This window comes from Salmo trutta, chromosome 30 (assembly GCF_901001165.1).
Source record: "Salmo trutta chromosome 30, fSalTru1.1, whole genome shotgun sequence".
Taxonomy (NCBI): Eukaryota; Metazoa; Chordata; class Actinopteri; order Salmoniformes; family Salmonidae; genus Salmo; species Salmo trutta.
Genome location: NC_042986.1, coordinates 22,490,981 through 22,509,839, shown reverse-complemented (window position 1 = coordinate 22,509,839; position 18,859 = coordinate 22,490,981). Strand labels below are relative to the sequence as shown.

The window sequence follows — 18,859 nt, the reverse complement described above, 5'->3', positions numbered from 1 at the left end:
TGGCCAGACGGAACCACTCCTCAGTAAAAGGCAGATGACAGCCTGCTTGGAGTTTTCCAAAAGGCACCTAAATAATTTCTCTGGTCTGATGAAACCAAGGTTGAATTCTTTAGCCTGAATGCCAAGTGTCACGTCTGTAGGAAACCTGGCACCATCCCTACGGTGAAGCATGGTAGTGGCAGCATCATGCTGTGGGGATGTTTTTCAGCAGCAGGGACTGGGAGAGTAGTCAGGATCGAGGGAAAGATAAACGTAGCAAAGTACAGAGAAATGCTTGATGAAAACCTGCTCAGGACCTCAGACATGGGCGAAGGTTCACCTTCCAACAGGAAAATGACCCTAAGCACACAGTCAAGAAAACACAGGAGTGGCTTCGGAGTCTCTGCGTGTTCTTGAGTGGCCCAGCCAGAGCCCACTTGAACCCAATCGAACATCTCTGGAGAGACCTGAAAATAGCTGTGTAGCGACACTCCCAATCCAACCTGACAGCTTGAGAGGATCTGCAGAGAATAATTTACTTATGTAAATGTGATATTTCAGTAAAAAAATATATATATATACATTTTCTAAAATTTCTAAAAACCTGTTTTTGCTTTGTCATTATGGTGTATTGTGTGTAGATTGATGAGGGAAAAAAACATTTAAATACATTTTAGAATAAGGCTGTAACATAATAAAATGTGGAAAAAGTCAAGGGGTGTGAATACTTTCCGAATGCCCTGTATAGTGTATTTTCCTCTCTTCACGGTTGGTTTTTCCTGCGATCAATACTTTGCAGTGGAGGATTGTCATCTGCACCGTGTTAATCCTTCCAGGATTTTGTGTGTGTGTGTGTGTGTGTGTGTGTGTGTGTGTGTGTGTGTGTGTGTGTGTGTGTGGATTCGCATTGTGCCTCAGCCAACAAACACCACACACTTATCAATATCATCACCTCTGTTCTGAAATGATACACTCTTCCTGCTGCTCCCCCAACTTCCTCATTGATTTCTAAGAAAAATTGTATTGAAAGACATTTGGACATACTAGGACATTCATAACATCCGTCTCGATCAGGCCTGGGCAAAGGCCGGCCCGGGGGCCGTATACGGCCCGCGACCTGATTCAATACGGCCCGCGGAATCATGCTCAGATCACTTAAAGAATTTGCGATAGTAAAGTTTTGAATACTCACCTTTTGTGTAATGATTGAACTCCCACCGCTTGTGGAAACATGTATTTAGAATTCACGTATAAATAACAACTGCATGAGGACAGACAGTGACTGACAGGCAGACACACACGTCACAGTTACAAATAGTAGCTAGCTAGAAATTGCGCAAAAAATAGTTTTTCAAAGAAAAGGAAAGTAGACATTGAATGTAGAGTGTTCCAGCAAGAGTGGCCATCGAAATGTTTCTTTATTGAGGTATCGGGGAAAGCTGTGTGCTTAGTGTGCAAAGAGAGCATCGCTGTCTTGAAAGACTACAACTTGTCCCGACACACTTCCAGACGAAGCATTCAGAGAAATATAGGAATATGTCTTCTGATCAGAGGGCAAGTGCATCGAAAGAGTTGCTTTCTCAGTGGCAAAAGCAGCAAGGGCTTTTCACAAAACTGCATTCAGCAAACAACAGAATTGCGAGAGCTAGCTATGTACTGTCCCACAGAATTGCTAAACATAGTAAGCGATTCGCTGAGGGCGAATTCATTAAAGAATGTTTAATTGACTCTGCAGCAATACTTTGCCCCGACAAGAAAGAGCTGTTTGAAATGTTTTCCCCTGTCAAGATGAATAGTGACACGGCGTGTTGAGGACATCGCAGAGAATATGGAACAACAGTTGAAAGACAAGGTAAAGGATTTCACCTATTTCTCCTTGGCCCTGGATGAGAGCAGTGATGCACGTGACACGGCGCAGTTGTTGATATTCTTACGAGTCATAATCCCAGACTTTGAAATTAGAGGAACTTGCTTCAGTGCAGTCAATGAAGAGCACAACCACAGGGAAAGATTTATTGGAGGAGGGTAATAAGTGTGTGGAAAAGCTGGGACAGAGTTTTGAAAAGTTATCCAGTGTGACCACTGATGGGTGCCCAAACTTGACAGGAAACAACATTGGCCTTTTGAAAAGGATACAAGATCAAGTAGCTGAGCTGAACCCAGATCAGAACATTCTTTTCCTGCATTGCATTATTCATCAGGAGGTGCTCTGTAAATGTGTTCTGAAAATGAGCCATGTTGTGGATACAGTCACTAAAGTGGTAAACGTCATAAGAGCAAAATCTTTAAACCACAGGCAGTTTGTCGCACTGTTGGAAGTGACAGAGTCGGGTCATGCAGATCTCTCCTACCACACAAACATGAGATGGCTGAGTTTGGGGAAGGTGCTTAAAAGGGTGTGGGACCTGAAGTCGGAGATTGCTGAGTTTTTGCAAATGAAAGGAAAATATGTGGATTTCCCTCAACTGCAAGATAAAGAATGGTTGACTGATTCACCATGGACACCATGGCCCTCATGAATGAACTGAATTCCGAACTACAAGGGAAGGGCCTTTTTGCACATCACATGTATACGGCCTTGTCATAACCTTCAAGGGAAAATTAGTCCTCCTGACCCGCCAAGTAGAAGCCAACAATCTCACCCACCTTTCAACACTACTAGTCTGTTCCCTATCAGATGACCAGCGGGAGAAGTATACATCGCTGCTGCGTGCTTTGAACAGTGAGTTTTCTCGTCGTTTTTAGGATTTCAAAGTGTTGGACAATGACATGCTGTTGGTTTCCTCTCCTTTCACCTTCAATGTGGATAACGCTCCCACTGACCTGCAACTTGAGCTTATCGATCTTCAGTCTGATGCAGTGATTGGAGAACTATTCAAAACAATGTCACTGATGAGGTTCTATGCGTCTCTCGATGAACAAAACTTTCCAAAGATTAGGAGTCATGCTCAGAAGATGTTTGTACCCCTCATAGCCTGGTTCCTCTCTAGGTTTCTTCCTAGGTTTTGGCCTTTCTAGGGAGTTTTTCCTAGCCACCGTGCTTCTACACCTGCATTGCTTGCTGTTTGGGGTTTTAGTCTGGGTTTCTGTACAGCACTTTGAGATATCAGCTGATGTAAGAAGGGCTATATAAATACATTTGATTTGATTTGATACTGTTTGGGTCAACTTATGTATGTGAACAGACATTTTCAGTGATGAAATATAACAAGTCAAGGCACAGATAATCTCTTACTGACTCTCACCTCTCAGCAATCCTGCGCTTAGCGACGTCAGAAACTATACCTGACTTCACTGCTCTAGTCAATGCCCATCAGAGACTTCACTCCTCACACTGATTGAGTAGTTTAAATGTAATGTTGAACTCTCTGTCTTTCTTGTGTTTTTGTGCATAACCGTTAACAAGAGTTCTGTCCGTGGTGCTGAATGCACAGTGTACTTTTCCCTCCGTGTAGTTCATTGCATGTTTAATAATGAAAATACCTACTAAAAGGAGAACATGGATGTGGTTTATTTCTGTGCATGTTAAAAAAGTAAATTGTGATTTACAGTGTGTATATATACTGCTCAAAAAAATAAAGGGAACACTTAAACAACAGTATTATTAAATACTTTTTTCTTTACATAGTTGAATGTGCTGACAACAAAATCACACAAAAATAATCAATGGAAATCCAATTTATCAACCCATGGAGGTCTGGATTTGGAGTCACACTCAAAATTAAAGTGGAAAACCACACTACAGGCTGATCCAACTTTGATGTAATGTCCTTAAAACAAGTCAAAATGAGGCTCAGTAGTGTGTGTGGCCTCCACGTGCCTGTATGACCTCCCTACAACGCCTGGGCATGCTCCTGATGAGGTGGTGGATGGTCTCCTGAGGGATCTCCTCCCAGACCTGGACTAAAGCATCCGCCAACTCCTGGACAGTCTGTGGTGCAACGTGGCGTTGGTGGATGGAGCGAGACATGATGTCCCAGATGTGCTCAATTGGATTCAGGTCTGTGGAACGGGCGGGCCAGTCCATAGCGTCAATGCCTTCCTCTTGCAGGAACTGCTGACACACTCCAGCCACATGAGGTCTAGTATTGTCTTGCATTAGGAGGAACCCAGGGCCAACCGCACCAGCATATGGTCTCACAAGGGGTCTGAGGATCTCATCTCGGTACCTAATGGCAGTCAGGCTACCTGTGCGGCCCCCCAAAGAAATGCCACCCCACACCATGACTGACCCACCGCCAAACCGGTCATGCTGGAGGATGTTGCAGGCAGCAGAACGTTCTCCACGGCGTCTCCAGACTCTGTCACGTCTGTCACATGTGCTCAGTGTGAACCTACTTTCATCTGTGAATAGCACAGGGCGCCAGTGGCGAATTTGCCAATCTTGGTGTTCTCTGGCAAATGCCAAACGTCCTGCACGGTGTTGGGCTGTAAGCACAACCCCCACCTGTGGACGTCGGGCCCTCATTACCACCCTCATGGAGTCTGTTTCTGACCATTTGAGCAGACACATGCACATTTGTGGCCTGCTGGAGGTCATTTTGCAGGGCTCTGGCAGTGCTTCTCCTGCTCCTCCTTGCACAAAGGCGGAGGTAGCGGTCCTGCTGCTGGGTTGTTGCCCTCCTACGGCCTCCTCCACGTCTCCTGATGTACTGGCCTGTCTCCTGGTAGCGCCTCCATGCTCTGGACACTACGCTGACAGACACAGCAAACCTTCTTGCCACAGCTCGCATTGATGTGCCATCCTGGATGAGCTGCACTACCTGAGCCACTTGTGTGGGTTGTAGACTCCGTCTCATGCTACCACTAGAGTGAAAGCACCGCCAGCATTCAAAAGTGACCAAAACATCAGCCAGGAAGCATAGGAACTGAGAAGTGGTCTGTGGTCCCCATCTGCAGAACCACTCCTTTATTGGGGGTGTCTTGCTAATTGTCTATAATTTCCACCTGTTGTCTATTCCATTTGCACAACAGCATGTGACATTTATTGTCAATCAGTGTTGCTTCCTAAGTGGACAGTTTGATTTCACAGAAGTGTGATTGACTTGGAGTTACATTGTGTTGTTTAAGTGTTCCCTTTATTTTTTTGAGCAGTGTATATATATATATCTGCCAAAACAGTCATACTCATGATGTATAATCCTGTAATATGATTCTGGCTCGCGATGGCAAAAATATATTCTAATGTGGCCCTCCATGGAAAATAATTGCCAAGGCCTGGTCTAGATCCACCTAGATACTAGCTTGCCTAACACCTGTCATTATCTCATCAAGTTTGAGATAATATTCTCTCTTTTGGAACTTCTATTGCATTTATGGCTGTTGACATCAATCTGTTGCTCCATGTTCATTAGGAGAGACTAAAAAGAAAACACCACAATTTGCACAGAAGGCTGTAAATGTCTTACTCAGTCTTACCACATGCCCCTGGCCTCTCTAATTTGCTTATGCCTGCATTTACTGTAAAAGTAAATAAAATCATGTCAATTGGTTAAACTAGGATTAATCCTACTGAACATGTTTGAATTGACTAGTCTGAATCCTCCTTGTAGTTTAGCCTTCATCTTTAGCAGTCATACAGTGCTTAATTTCTCTCCTCTTCAAATTTCTCAGAACCAGAATTGTTCAGAATCAATTTAATTTCCAAGCCTAATGTTCCTGATCAGTTTCCATGGCAGCCAATAAACATGCTGTCCCTTCCTCCCTATTTATAGAGGAGAGAATGCAGTGCTGCTGCTACTGCTGAAATACCAGCATCCATGTGATGGGAGGAGAAGAAGAGAGGAGGGAGAAAAAAATGCAGGATGATGGAGGAGGGGAGGGGGCAGGTGGAAGAACGCCGATTTCGTCTTAGACTGGAGGGTCTGTTGTTCCCCCGCCCGCCTGCTGCACACTTTTAAGCGAAGAGAACAATTGGCAGGGTCTAGAGAGCTGCCTGGATATGAGCGCAGAGCTCAGCAGAGCAGAGAGGAAAGGTCCGGTTGCTAACTGCATTAGCTTTCAATGTACTTTCTCAGTTCCGGCCTCTGTGGAAAAAGCACTTCAAATGGCACAAGGGGTCATTTTGTGTCCTCTGTTTTTTTTTTACATTGGAGTGTGTTGGGGCTAAGCCTAATTGTCTTGGTAAATAAATACTGGGGTGTTTAAGGAGATACATGGGGAAAATGGGACTGAATTTAAAACCATGAACAAGCCTGTGCCTCAGAATATGTTTTTATGTGTGATTGACTTGTTTGAAGGCACATCAATCATTGGAATTATTGCATTTATGGTCCCATATTAAAAATATTTAATGAGAAGCTTATCAAGATGCCATATCAAAGCAGTCTTATCCTAGAGCGGGGCCTCCTCATCCATTCTGCTGTGCTTGACAAAACTTCAGCTTCACAGTCCACTTGCGTAATTGTGATATGGAAGAATGATCATGGAAGCATTTTACTCTTCCACCGTGTTGAAAATATAACCTTTTTACTCTTCTTCCACCGTGTTAAAAATAGAAGTGCTCCCAGTTAATTATTTTTGAAAGAGCTTTTCCTCCCATCCTCAATTTGAGTAGCATGGCTCCTACGCTGGAGTGCTGTCCTTGTAAACAGACTCATGTAGCTTGGGCCTTGGTTGGATGCAGTGGCAAATATACTGGAAGATATTTGAAGAAATGGAATTGCAAATAACATCTCGGCTATGTCCCCAATGGTAGCTTGCATGGTTTTGTGGTTCCATACAGCTTCGTGACCACTGTTGATGTAAAAAGGGCTTTATGAAATAAATCTGATTGATTGATACAGAATAGAGACAAGTAGGATGGATCTCCACTTCCCAGTTGTTTACCAAACTGATAAACCGAGTCACATATTCACACAAAATAAAGTATTAGGTTGGATCTTAATTAGCCTGGGCTTAGATCTTTGAACACAGGCTATTTGATGTTGCCTAAGAAAGGGAGTGGTGCTGTTGTATTTCATTAAAGCCCAAAGAGATGTAATTTGGTTGGTCCTGCTTTCTCCTTCCACCCAGGCTGTGATTCATCTGCATTTAGATGAGATGAAAGCATTAAAGTGGGATCATTAATAAACTATAAAAACGAATAAAAGGAAGGGCAGCATCCAGGACTGAGCCGTGGGGGTGAAATGGATGCAGACAGACGGGGGGAGGGATACTGTAGGTAGGTAGATAGACAATAAACCCTTGTCTGCATTGTTCCAAATTGGATTCTCTCCCTAACCGACACATAACAACGTAACCAGTTAATGTGGGTTTATATGATTGTAATTGAAAAGGAGTTAAACGTCAGATTAAATTAAGGGCCTTTTAGATCACTCACTTTAAGTTGATTAATGTGCTAACGATATAGGCCAGTGTGTTATAGATATTAATTTTCTCGTCATAGATTTCTAGTATGGACATAGGCCTGTACTGACTGCCAACCAGTTCATCTACAAAGAAGACGAGCCTAACTTTATGTCCTTGTCAGGCATCAGCGTATTCACTCAGGATGTCAGGATTATTAAGCTAAGAAGTGTTTGTAAACCTAACTCATTGTTGTAACTGTGACAGAAGAAGACATACATATAGGCCTATAGTGAGACAGTGATGTCAGCTATCAAATACTTGCAGCCTCCAGTGTGATTGAGTGCCATAGGTACAGTAGCTGAGAATCTGTTGACCTTCACCTAGCAGCATCTCGTCAGAATGCTGATTACACACTCTCTGCTTGACCTCAATAGGACATGCTGCCGTGACCCCTTCCACTCCCCGTGACTGATGACGCAGTGACCCCTCCAGCCCCTCTCCATTCAGCCCCTCTCCATCTCCTCTCCACTGCCCAAGGATATTTGTTATCTTTAGGTCCAGTGTGACAGCAGTCACAATTTAATGACAATCTGCTACAATTTCTACATATGGCCACCGGTGCTGTACTTAGATCCTGTCCTTGTCTTGATGCCTTCCGCTGTGCCATGCTGTAGGGTAGGGCTGCACCTGGGTCGAATCAACAGCGGACCAGTTAGTTAGGGATCGCCTGTATCTCTCCATCCACATAAACTCATCAATAATGCACAGGTCAATTTGCAAGTGAAAGAAGATAACCAATTAGATTGCGTGCTGGGCAGCCAGCATGTGGGCAGAGGGTGACTGACAGGTCCTGTTGGGTAGGCATGTGGGGGGGTTGGCTGATGTCTGTTGTTCCTTGTGGAAAGATGGAGGAGCAGCCAGGTTCTTTGTGTTGTCTGCACTACGGTATGACTATGATCCCTTCTTGCTGTTAATGACTGCAGAAATGTACACAAAGTATGCACACCCAACTGCCTATGGCATTTTGTTTAATTTGGTCCTCTCTGAAGAGGTCGTGCATATACTCTGTGTACAAAACATTATCAACACTGTTCTTTCCATGACAGACTGACCAGGGGAATCCAGGTAAAAGCTATGATCCCTTATTGATGTCACCTGTTAAATCCATTTCAGTCAGAGGAAGGGGAGAGTACAGGTTAAAGAATGATTTTTAAGCCTTGAGGCAATTGAGACATGGATTGTGTATGTGTGCCATTCAGAGGGTGAATGGGCAAGACAAAAGATTGAAGTGCATTTGAACAGGACATGGTAGTAGGTGCCAGGCGCACCAGTTTGTGTGTGTGAAGAACTGCAATGCTGCTGGGTTTTTCACTCTCAACAGTTTCCCGTGTGTATCAAGAATGGTCCACCACCCAAAGGACATTGAGTCATCTTGACACAACTATGGGAAGCATTGGAGTCAACATGGGCCAGCATCCCTGTGGAACCTTTTGACACCTTTGAGAGTCCATGCCCCAACGAATTGAGGCTGTTCTGAGGGCAAAGGGGGGTGGGGGGGTGCAACTCAATATTAATGTTTTATACACTCAGTGTAGGTTTCATCATTATTGATCGTGACGTATAGGTTACATCATTATTGATCGTGACATCTAGGTTTCATCATTATTGATCGTGACTATGCGCTGTCCACTTATCATGCAAAATTTAAGGGGGCTCCGGACGATTTGTAAAACATTCCCCGGAAGGAGGTTGTGTTGGGCCTAAACATCACCTGAAAAACCAACTTACAGTTAGACCTCTTCAGACTGTTTCATCACTGCTCTTTTTAGTGAATCAGTGTAGTTTGAGTCTGTTTTTGTGCGTATTCCCTTCATGTTGCTCAATCATAAAAAAGACTGATACAGATAGTAGTGATAGCAGGCTATATGACGCATGTGTACGGTTGTGTGTGCATGATATGTGATGTGTGTGTACGGTTGTGTGTGCATGATATGTGATGTGTGTGTACGGTTGTGTGTGCATGATATGTGATGTGTGTGTACGGTTGTGTGTGCATGATATGTGATGTGTGTGTACGGTTGTGTGTGCATGATATGTGATGTGTGTGTACGGTTGTGTGTGCATGATATGTGATGTGTGTGTACGATTGTGTGTGAATGATATATGATGTGTGTGCATGATATATGATGCATGTGTACGGTTGTGTGTGCATGATATATGATGTGTGTGCATGATATATGACGCATGTGTACGATTGTGTGTGCATGATATATGATGTGTGTGCATGATATATGATGCATGTGTACGGTTGTGTGTGCATGATATATAATGCATGTGTACGGTTGTGTGTGCATGATATATGATGCATGTGTACGGTTGTGTGTGCATGATATATAATGTGTGTATACGGATGTATGTGCATGATATATGATTACATTTACATTTACGTACATTTACATTTACGTATAATGTGTGTGTACGGATGTATGTGCATGATATATAATGTGTGTGTAACGGATGTATGTGCATGATATATAATGTGTGTGTATCGGATGTATGTGCATGATATATATAATGTGTGTGTACAGATGTATGTGCATGATATATAATGTGTGTTTAACTGATGTATGTGCATGATATATAATGTGTGTGTAACGGTCGTCGTGGTGGATGGACCAAGGCGCAGCGGGTTGAGTGATCATATTAACTTTATTAGAACACTTAAGAACAAAACAAGAAAACCAAAACGAACGACAAACAGCCATGCAGGCAACACACAGCTATGCAACAAACAACCTCCCACAAAACCCCATGAAAACAAACTCCTAATTATAGGACCTTCAATCAGAAGCAACGATAACCAGCTGCTTCCAATTGAAGGTCCAACCCCAATAAACTAAACATAGAAATCGACTAGACTAGACAGAACATAGAAATACACTAACATAGAACAGTGCCCAAAAACCCCCGGAATACATAAATCAAACACCCCTCTACATACACACACAACCCGAACCATATAAAACAAATACCCCCTGCCACGTCCTGACCAAACTACAATAACAAATAACCCCTATACTGGTCAGGACGTGACAGTGTGTGTACGGTTGTGTGTGCATGATATATAATGCATGTGTACGGTTGTGTGTGCATGATGTATAATGTGTGTGTACGGATGTATGTGCATGATATATAATGTGTGTGTACGGATTAGGGTTGCATATTTTGGGTAATATTCAGAGGTTGAAACTTGCTGTGGGAATTAATGGGAATATATGCAAATTAATATTAATACAATTTAAATGTAAATGTTTTCTGCACTGGATATATTTACCATATCATATGGAGACAGAAACATACACCTTTTACCTTATTATAAGTAGACATAATTGAAAATGATTAAATCCTTCCAATAAAAAATATATATATATATATATATATATATATATATATTTAGTTACTTTTGTCTCGACTTCCGCCAAAGTCGGTCCCTCTCCTTGTTCGGGCGGTGTTCGGCGGTCGACGTCACCGGTCTTCTAGCCATCGCTGGTCCACCTTTCATTTTCCATTTGTTTGCTCACTCATTCTGCTCTCCTGCGCCTGACTTCATGCACCAGCTACACCCACCTTCTGACAACTTTAATTAAATGAGTTGACTCTTCACATGGGATGATTTCACTTAACAACAAAAGAATGGGAATAGTGAATGATCCCCAATGATCCATCACATCTCCCAAAAACGTTTTCAACATACATCTGTAAATGATAGTCTAGAAACTAAAGCTTTGGTTGTCTTCCTCTCAGGCTTCCATGTCTTCTCCCTGGACCTCCTCAATGTACACCTCTTGATCATCAGACTCTGAGGTCTCATCTTCACTGTCACTTTCCAACCTTGTTGAGGATGGCTCGTTGTCAGGCTCAAAAAGCCTCATATTTTCCTGGATGGCCACCAATTTTTCAACCCTTGTATTGGTCAGCCTGTTGCATGCTTTGGTGTGTGTGTTTCCAAACAAGGACCAGTTGCGCTCTGAGGAGGCTGATGTTGGTGGGATTTGGTGGAAGATGGAGGCCACAAGGGAAAGAGCCTCAGATCCACAAAGTCCCTTCCACCAGGTGGCTGATGAGATATGTTGGCACGACTGCCATATTGCATCTCCATCCCAAAGCCCTTGCTTGGAAGTGTACTTCGCCAGACTGCCAAGAACCTTGCCCTCATCCAGGCCAAGGTGACGAGACACGGTAGTGATGACACCATAGGCCTTGTTGATCTCTGCACCAGCATACTTGCTCTTGCCAGCATACTTGGGGTCCAACATGTACGCTGTGGCGTGTATGGGCTTCAGGCAGGAGTCTTCATGTTTTTTTATGTATTTCAGAACTGCAATTTCCTCTGCTTGGAGCAACAGTGAAGTGGGCAGGGCAGTACAGATTTCTTCTCTTACATCTGCAAGCAGAGTCTGAACATCAGACAGGATTGCATTGTCTCCCTCAATCCATGCAATGGCTACTGCTATAGGTTTCAGGAGTTTCAGGCTGCTTACCACTCTCCCAAAATACATCTTCCAGGAGGATCCTCTTGATGGGGCTGTCCATATCGGCAGACTGTGATATGGTCATTTCTTGGAGAGACTCCTTCCTCTCCAGGAGACTGTCAAACATGATGACAACAGGTGTTGCTGGGCAGCTTCGATGTGGTGCTCTTATTCTTCTCACTTTGCTTGGTGAGGTAGATTGCTGCTATAACTTGATGACTCTTCACATACCTAACCATTTCCTTGGCTCTCTTGTAGATTGTATCCATTGTTTTCAGTGCCATGATGTCCTTGAGGAGCAGATTCAATGCATGAGCAGCACAACCAATGGGTGTGATGTGAGGGTAGGACTCCTTCACTTTAGACCAAGCAGCCTTGTCTGTCACCAGTGCAAATACCTTCTGTGGTCCAAGGTCATTGATCTACATCTGCATTGTAGAGACCGGTGTGTCTGATGTTCCTTGTGTCTGTGCTCTTGTAGAATACTGGTTGAGGGGTGGAGATGATGTAGTTAATTATTCCTTGCCTACGAACATTCGACTACCCATCGGAGATGATTGCAAAGCATCTGCTTTCTCTATGATTTGCTTGACCTTCAACTTTGTTGAACTCTGCATTCAGCAAATGAGTAGATAAAGCATGTCTGGTTGGAGGGGTGTATGTTGGGCGAAGAACATTCAGAAATATCTTCCAATACACATTGCCTGTGAGCATCAGAGGTGAACCAGTTGCATACACAGCTCAAGCAAGACATTCATCAGTATTTCTCTGACTACGTTCCTCCATTGAGTCAAAAAAAACTTTTGATTCCAGGAGTACCATGATCTGTTGCTATCTATAAGGTGTCTGATTCATAATTTTCACCTCAAATAGAAGTAGAGGGACTTTTGTCAGAGGTTGCTTGTTGTGAGCGCTGAGGGAACTTTATGCACTTGGCCAGATGATTCTGCATCTATGTTGCATTCTTCACATATGATTTGGCACAGTATTTGCAAATGTACACAGCTTTTTCTTCTACATTAGTCTCAGTGAAATGTCTCCACACATCCTTGGCTTTTAGCAGCACATTCACCACTTTATCAAACGGCTAGCAAAAACTAACTAGCAGAAATTGTTAACAAGTTAGACATTATTTAAACACACGTTGCTGTAGGCTACTATTTACTAGTTAACAAAACATAATGTTTGTCATATAAAATATATTCACCCACCCAGTATTGTAATCAAAACTTACCAGAAAGCAGGTAGTCCTTGGCTCAGACAGTGTAGTAGTGTGGGCTCAATAGCATCTCACTAGTGTGCAAGATCTTGAGAATCAGCAGTACATGTGTGTCACGGATCCCTCTGGAATTTTCATTGCGCACACCTGGCCCCTATTTCCACTGAAGGTATTTGTATATATGTGCCCTTTGTTCACCATGGATGGTGCTGTCGATTAGTGTTACAATGTCCGTTGGTGCGGGTGAGTACCTGTGCTGCATGTTTTGGGCTTTCATGCCCTTATGGATTGCGCAGATGATTACGCGTCTCGTCCCGTGTGTTAATCATTGTGCGCATGTGTTATTTATTCGACGTACTCCTCGCTCTTTTGTTTTGGGTTTCAACCCTGTGTTTTGTTACGTGTTTGTTTGGTCTTCGTCCCTGTGCCTTTACATTGCACGCCGTAATTTGGGCTTAATAAAAAATACTATTATGCATTCCTGCGTCTGTCTCCGGATCCTTCATGACACTGCATGCAGAGGGTTGCAATTCCATTGAATTGGGGATAGTTTAACCAAAATATGCCACAAGACCTAGCATTGCCTTATGTGTATCCCACAAAAAAGGTTCACTGTTATAAGCTAACATTTTTTGATGAATTTATGCAAAATTCCCCAAATTCCAGGGCTTAACTTCCCATGGAAAAGTTCCGGAAATTTACCGGAAAGTTTCCGACCCTATCAAGGCACAAGGCGAGACCCAAATGCAGACACAAGAGGCAGATGGTTGGAGTCTTACAATGTTTATTAATCCAAAGGGGTAGGCAAGAGAATGGTTGTGGACAGGCAAAAAAGGTCAAAACCAGATCAGAGTCCAGGAGGTACAGAGTGGCAGACAGGCTCGTGGTCAAGGCAGGCAGAATGGTCAGGCAGGCGAGTACAGGGTGCTGGGTGCTGTAATCCCGAATGAAACGGCGGTAGAAGTTTGCAAACCCAAGAAACCGTTGCAACTGCACCCTGGACGTTGGTTGAGGCCAATCCACCACTGCTTTCACCTTTCCAGGATCCATCTGAACATTTCCATCAGCAATGACATATCCCAGAAAGGTGATAGAAGAGCGGTGGAACTCACACTTCTCGACTTTCACTAACAATTGGTTTTCCGGGAGGCGCTGAAGGACCTGTCTGACATGGAGTACATGTTCTTGGGCAGATCGGGGGGAAAAAGCAGGATGCCGTCCAGGTAGACGAACACAAACCGGTTTAGCATGTCCCGAAGCACATCATTGACCAAAGCCTGGAAGACAGCGAGTTGGTGAGTCCAAATGGCATGACCTGGTACTCATAATGTCCACTGGCTGTGTTGAAGGCTGTCTTCCACTCATCCCTCTCACGTATCCGAACCAGGTGGTAGGCATTCCGAAGGTCCGATTTGAAAACATGGTAGCCCCCTGGAGAGGTTCAAACGCCGAGAGGTAGGGAGTACATAGATTTTTGACAGTGATATCGTTAAGTCCCCGGTAATCAATGCGCGGGCGATGGGTCTTGTCCTTCTTCTCCACAAAGAAAAACCCTGCGCCGGCAGGAGATGCAGAAGGATGGACGGACCCAGTGGCCAGAGACTCCTCTATGTACTCCTCCATAGCTTTGGTCTCTGGTCCAGACAGAGAATACAACCAACCCCGAGGTGGTGTAGTGCCTGGGAGTACGTCAATGGCACAATCATAAAGACGGTGTGGGAGAAGGGAAGTAGCACGTGCCTTACTGAACACTTCCAGGAGGTCATGGTATTCAGTGGGAATAGCAGAGACATCCACAGTTTTGCTAACATCCTGAGGAGGACGACTTTGGGAAGGCTGTGCTGCTCGAAGGCAGTGGGAATGGCAAAAAGGACTCCAACCCAGGATGGAGCTTGTGGTCCAGTCAATCACAGGATTGTGTTTTTGTAGCCAGGAAAATCCCAACACAACCGGAACATGGGGAGATGCAATGAGGAGGAACTGTATGGTCTCACTGTGGTTACCGGAAACCTGTAATTGAACGGGCACAGTACTATGGGTGACTTCCCCTATAGAGCGGCCGTCCAGTGCCCTAGCATCCATGGGCACAGAGAGAGGCTGAGTGGGAATACCAAGCTTCGAACTATCGTGGCATCCATAAGACATCATCAGCCCCAGAGTCAATGAGCACTCGGAGAGACTTAGATTGGTCTCCCCACAGCACAAGAGCAAAAAGGGGTGTGCGGGTGATGGGAGTTAGGGAACTCCCAGTCTGACTCACAATAGCACTGGTACCTACTAGAGTACAGACAACAGTTATTGTTCATCCTCCATGAGCGCTCCCAAACTGATAGCCTAGTTCTTCCCAACTGCATAGGCTCAGGAGTATCCAACTCACCCATCGTAGATTCACGAGAGAGCCCGGGTGACTTCAACTCCTCTTGGAAGAGCTGCCTTTGGAAACTTACTGATTCCATAGGAGGTGAACACTCCATATCGGGTGCATGAGTGTGCCCGAGGCCAGACCTCCTCTCACTCTTGCATTCCCTTAGGCGTCCATCAATTTGAATGATTAAGCGATAAGGGAGTCGAGGTCCACCGGCAGTTCCCGAGCAGCTAGCTCATCCTTTACCTCCTCAGATAATCAGTGCACAAAAGTATCGAAAGAAACTCCGGATTCCAGGCACTCTCTGCGGCCAACGTGCGAAAGTCCACTGCGTAGTCTGCCACACTATGGGAGTTTTGACGTAAGTCAAGCAGTTTGCTGGCTGCCTTTCTCCCGGATACCGGAGACTCAAAAACTTTTCTGGCTGTAGCTCAAAAATAAGCGAGCACTGAGAAAGAAAACCCCGGCAGGTACCAGGATTTCCCGAATATCGCTCTGGAGGAGGTTCATGGGGAGCTGGGATAGGCTGTACAAACCCACCACAGATAGGGAAAAATTACTGGGTGATTGGGGTTTTTCAGAGGTGGCTATCTCCCTGATTTGCTCCATAATACCCTTTAACCCATGGTCGTGACGTTCCGTCAAGGAACTGAGCCCTTCCAAAAGGCCCTGTCGCAACTCCGGATGTCTCCCAATGGTGGCTCCCTGCAGGGAGACAGCTTGGCAGAGCTGGTCCAAGTCTGCTCGGTCTGTCATGGCCAGTTCGTACTACCTTTTTGCCTGTCTACGACCATTCTCTTGCCTTCCCATGACCTGGTACTCATAATGTCCACTGGCTGTGTTGAAGGCTGTCTTCCATTCAGCCTTCGTGAGTGGAAGACAGCCTTCAACACAGCCAGTGGACATTATGAGTACCAGGTTATAGGTAGGCAAGAGAATGGTCGTAGACAGGCAAAAAGGTCAAAACCAGATCGGAGTCCAGGAGGTACAGAGTGGCAGACAGGCTCGTGGTCATGGCAGGCAGAATGGTTAGGCAGGCGGGTACAAAGTCCAGAAACAGGCAAGGGTCAAAACCGGGAGGACAAGAAAAAGGAGAATGCAAAAAGCAGGAGAACGGGAAAAATGCTGGTTGACTTGGAAACATACAAGACAAACTGGCACAGAGAGACAGGAAACACAGGGATAAATACACTGGGGAAAATAAGCGACACCTGGAGGGGGTGGAGACAATCACAAGGACAGATGAAACAGATCAGGGCGTGACAGACCCTTTGCAACCCTAGTACGGATGTATGTGCATGATATATGATGTGTGTGTACGGTTGTGTGTGCATGATATATTATGTGTGTGTACGGTTGTGTGTGCATGATATATGATGTGTGTGTACGGTTGTGTGTACATGATATATGATGTGTGTGTACAGTTGTGTGTGCATGATATATGATGTGTGTGTATTGTTGTGTGTGCATGATATACTGTATAATGTGTGTGTACGGTTGTATGTGTATGATATATGATGTGTGTGTACGGTTGGGTGTGCATGATATATGGTGTGTGTTTATGGTCGTGTGTGTGTGTGTGAATGATATATGATGTGTGCACATGTGTGTTGTGGATGTGTGAGACTATAAGTGCTTGTACACGCTCATACTGCACGTGTATGGAAAGACTTAATAACAAGTTCTAAAGTGCAGTGGATGGGTCTGTTGGAGGGGAAGGCTGTATCTTGACTGTCTGTCTATTGTGTTGCCTGAAAGGCAGCTTTCTGCAGCACTCTGGACCTCATTAGTGGGAGTGCCGGGCTCTCAGATCCTCTTTGCTCTGTGCTGCAACCAGAGGAGCCTCACTGACACAAGTCAAACTAACAGGAGTGGAATGAATGTAGAATGAATGTAGAATCAGCTCTGACATGGAAATTAAGATAGGGGCCTTAACCCTTATGGTGTCATTAGGCTGGTTGGTTTTTGGCCTGGGTTTGGCTCCGGTCATGGAGTCTCAGCTGGACTTCTAATGCTTAATTCCTCTTTCTTACTGCTCTGTATGCATGGTGTATAGGCCTGCTGCTAAAGGCTTCTGGACCCAGTAGATGGAGTTCTTATTGTATTTTGTCTGTAGTCCTCTGTCTGCTGTGCTCTTTGCCTTAATGCAGTGACTAAAAAGGGAGAGCTACTGTAATGACTGATGCGTATCACTTTGCTGTATTGCAAATGTGCCTTTGAATTTTGTCCATTGTCTCATACTCATAATAGTAAATTGTTGGCGGTTATGTTGTTTGATTTGTTTACAACATAACGCTCAGCAGTCCAGACATGCATTCATTTTCTTACTGCAAGGTGTCATCCACTCCGTCAGTAAACCATTTAAGTAGTCTCCTGACACAAATAGGGAGCCTCAGTCCACCTCTTTTGGCAACCTCTCTGATGTGCGAGGTCCGATCAGTCACATGTAATGTCTGATATCTTCCAATCTATTTATTTTCTCCCTCTTCCACCTGTCTTAGCTGTCCATGGAATGACATGACAATCTCCCCCCCTCTTTCTCTCTTTCTCCCTCTACCTGTCTTTTTCTGTCAGGATGAGACTTCAGTGAGCAGTGAGGACTTTGATATGAGTGACCCCACATGGATATCAGCTGATCACGGCCCTGCTTCAGACCTGAGTCCCCCGAACCGCAGAGAGAGAATGCACAGCCCACAGAACGCACACATTAAGGAGGAGGACGGTAAGAAAGAGCTACTATTGCTGCTTTCTCTCTCTCTCTCTCTCTCTCTCTCTCTCTCTCTCTCTCTCTCTCTCTCTCTCTCTCTCTCTCTCTCTCTCTCTCTCTCTCTCTGTGTGTGAGCACAACACACTCATCCGTATCCCCTTTCTTCAGACTCTTACCCATCTCTCTGACTCTCTCTCTCTCGTCTGATCTCCCCTCTCTCAGCTCTCTGTCTTTTATTGAAATTAAATCCCACATAGATATGGTTGGTGGGGAAAACTGAGAACTTTGAAGAAAGGGATTTGTGTACAGCTGCTATAAAGATACAGTGCAATTAGCTGTTCAACACTGTACCCACAACAACATGCACTCCTCACACGAAGTCAGTCAGTGTGTTAGTTAGGCTGGGAGAGATAAAGCTCTTTGGATTTTGATGAGAGTGGAGTGGAAAGGCCAGGGTGAAGCGAGAGAAGATGTTGGAATCAATTTCGATCACCATGCTGCTCTCTCCCTGCTTCCGGTGCGGGGGAAGGGCTACTGTTCCCATACCAGGGAGGAAGGGGGTGAACGGAGGGGGTTGGATGGAGGTATGGATAGAGCTGGGAAAAGAAGGGCAGGGAGCCTTGTAAGGTCCTCTAGACCAGCTAGAGAAGGCCTCCTGGGACAGGTTAAGCCACCGACACCACCACCACCTAAATGGTGTTCACCTTGAACTCTGTGTGGAGACATGATAAAAGGATAATGTATTATAATCCACACTCTGTAACAGC

The 18,859-nt window shown here is 44.7% G+C and overlaps 1 protein-coding gene across 5 annotated transcripts in view; it reads left to right on the top strand.

The window, feature by feature from the left end:
• Positions 1–18,859, top strand: part of LOC115168283 (nucleolar protein 4-like) — a 161,361-nt gene that overhangs the window by 87,702 nt on the left and 54,800 nt on the right. For all 5 annotated transcript variants that reach the window (XM_029723415.1, XM_029723414.1, XM_029723413.1 and 2 more), the window contains one exon: positions 17,960–18,107. In XM_029723415.1, coding sequence (XP_029579275.1) covers positions 17,960–18,107 — 148 coding nt within the window. The remainder of the gene's footprint in view (positions 1–17,959; positions 18,108–18,859) is intronic.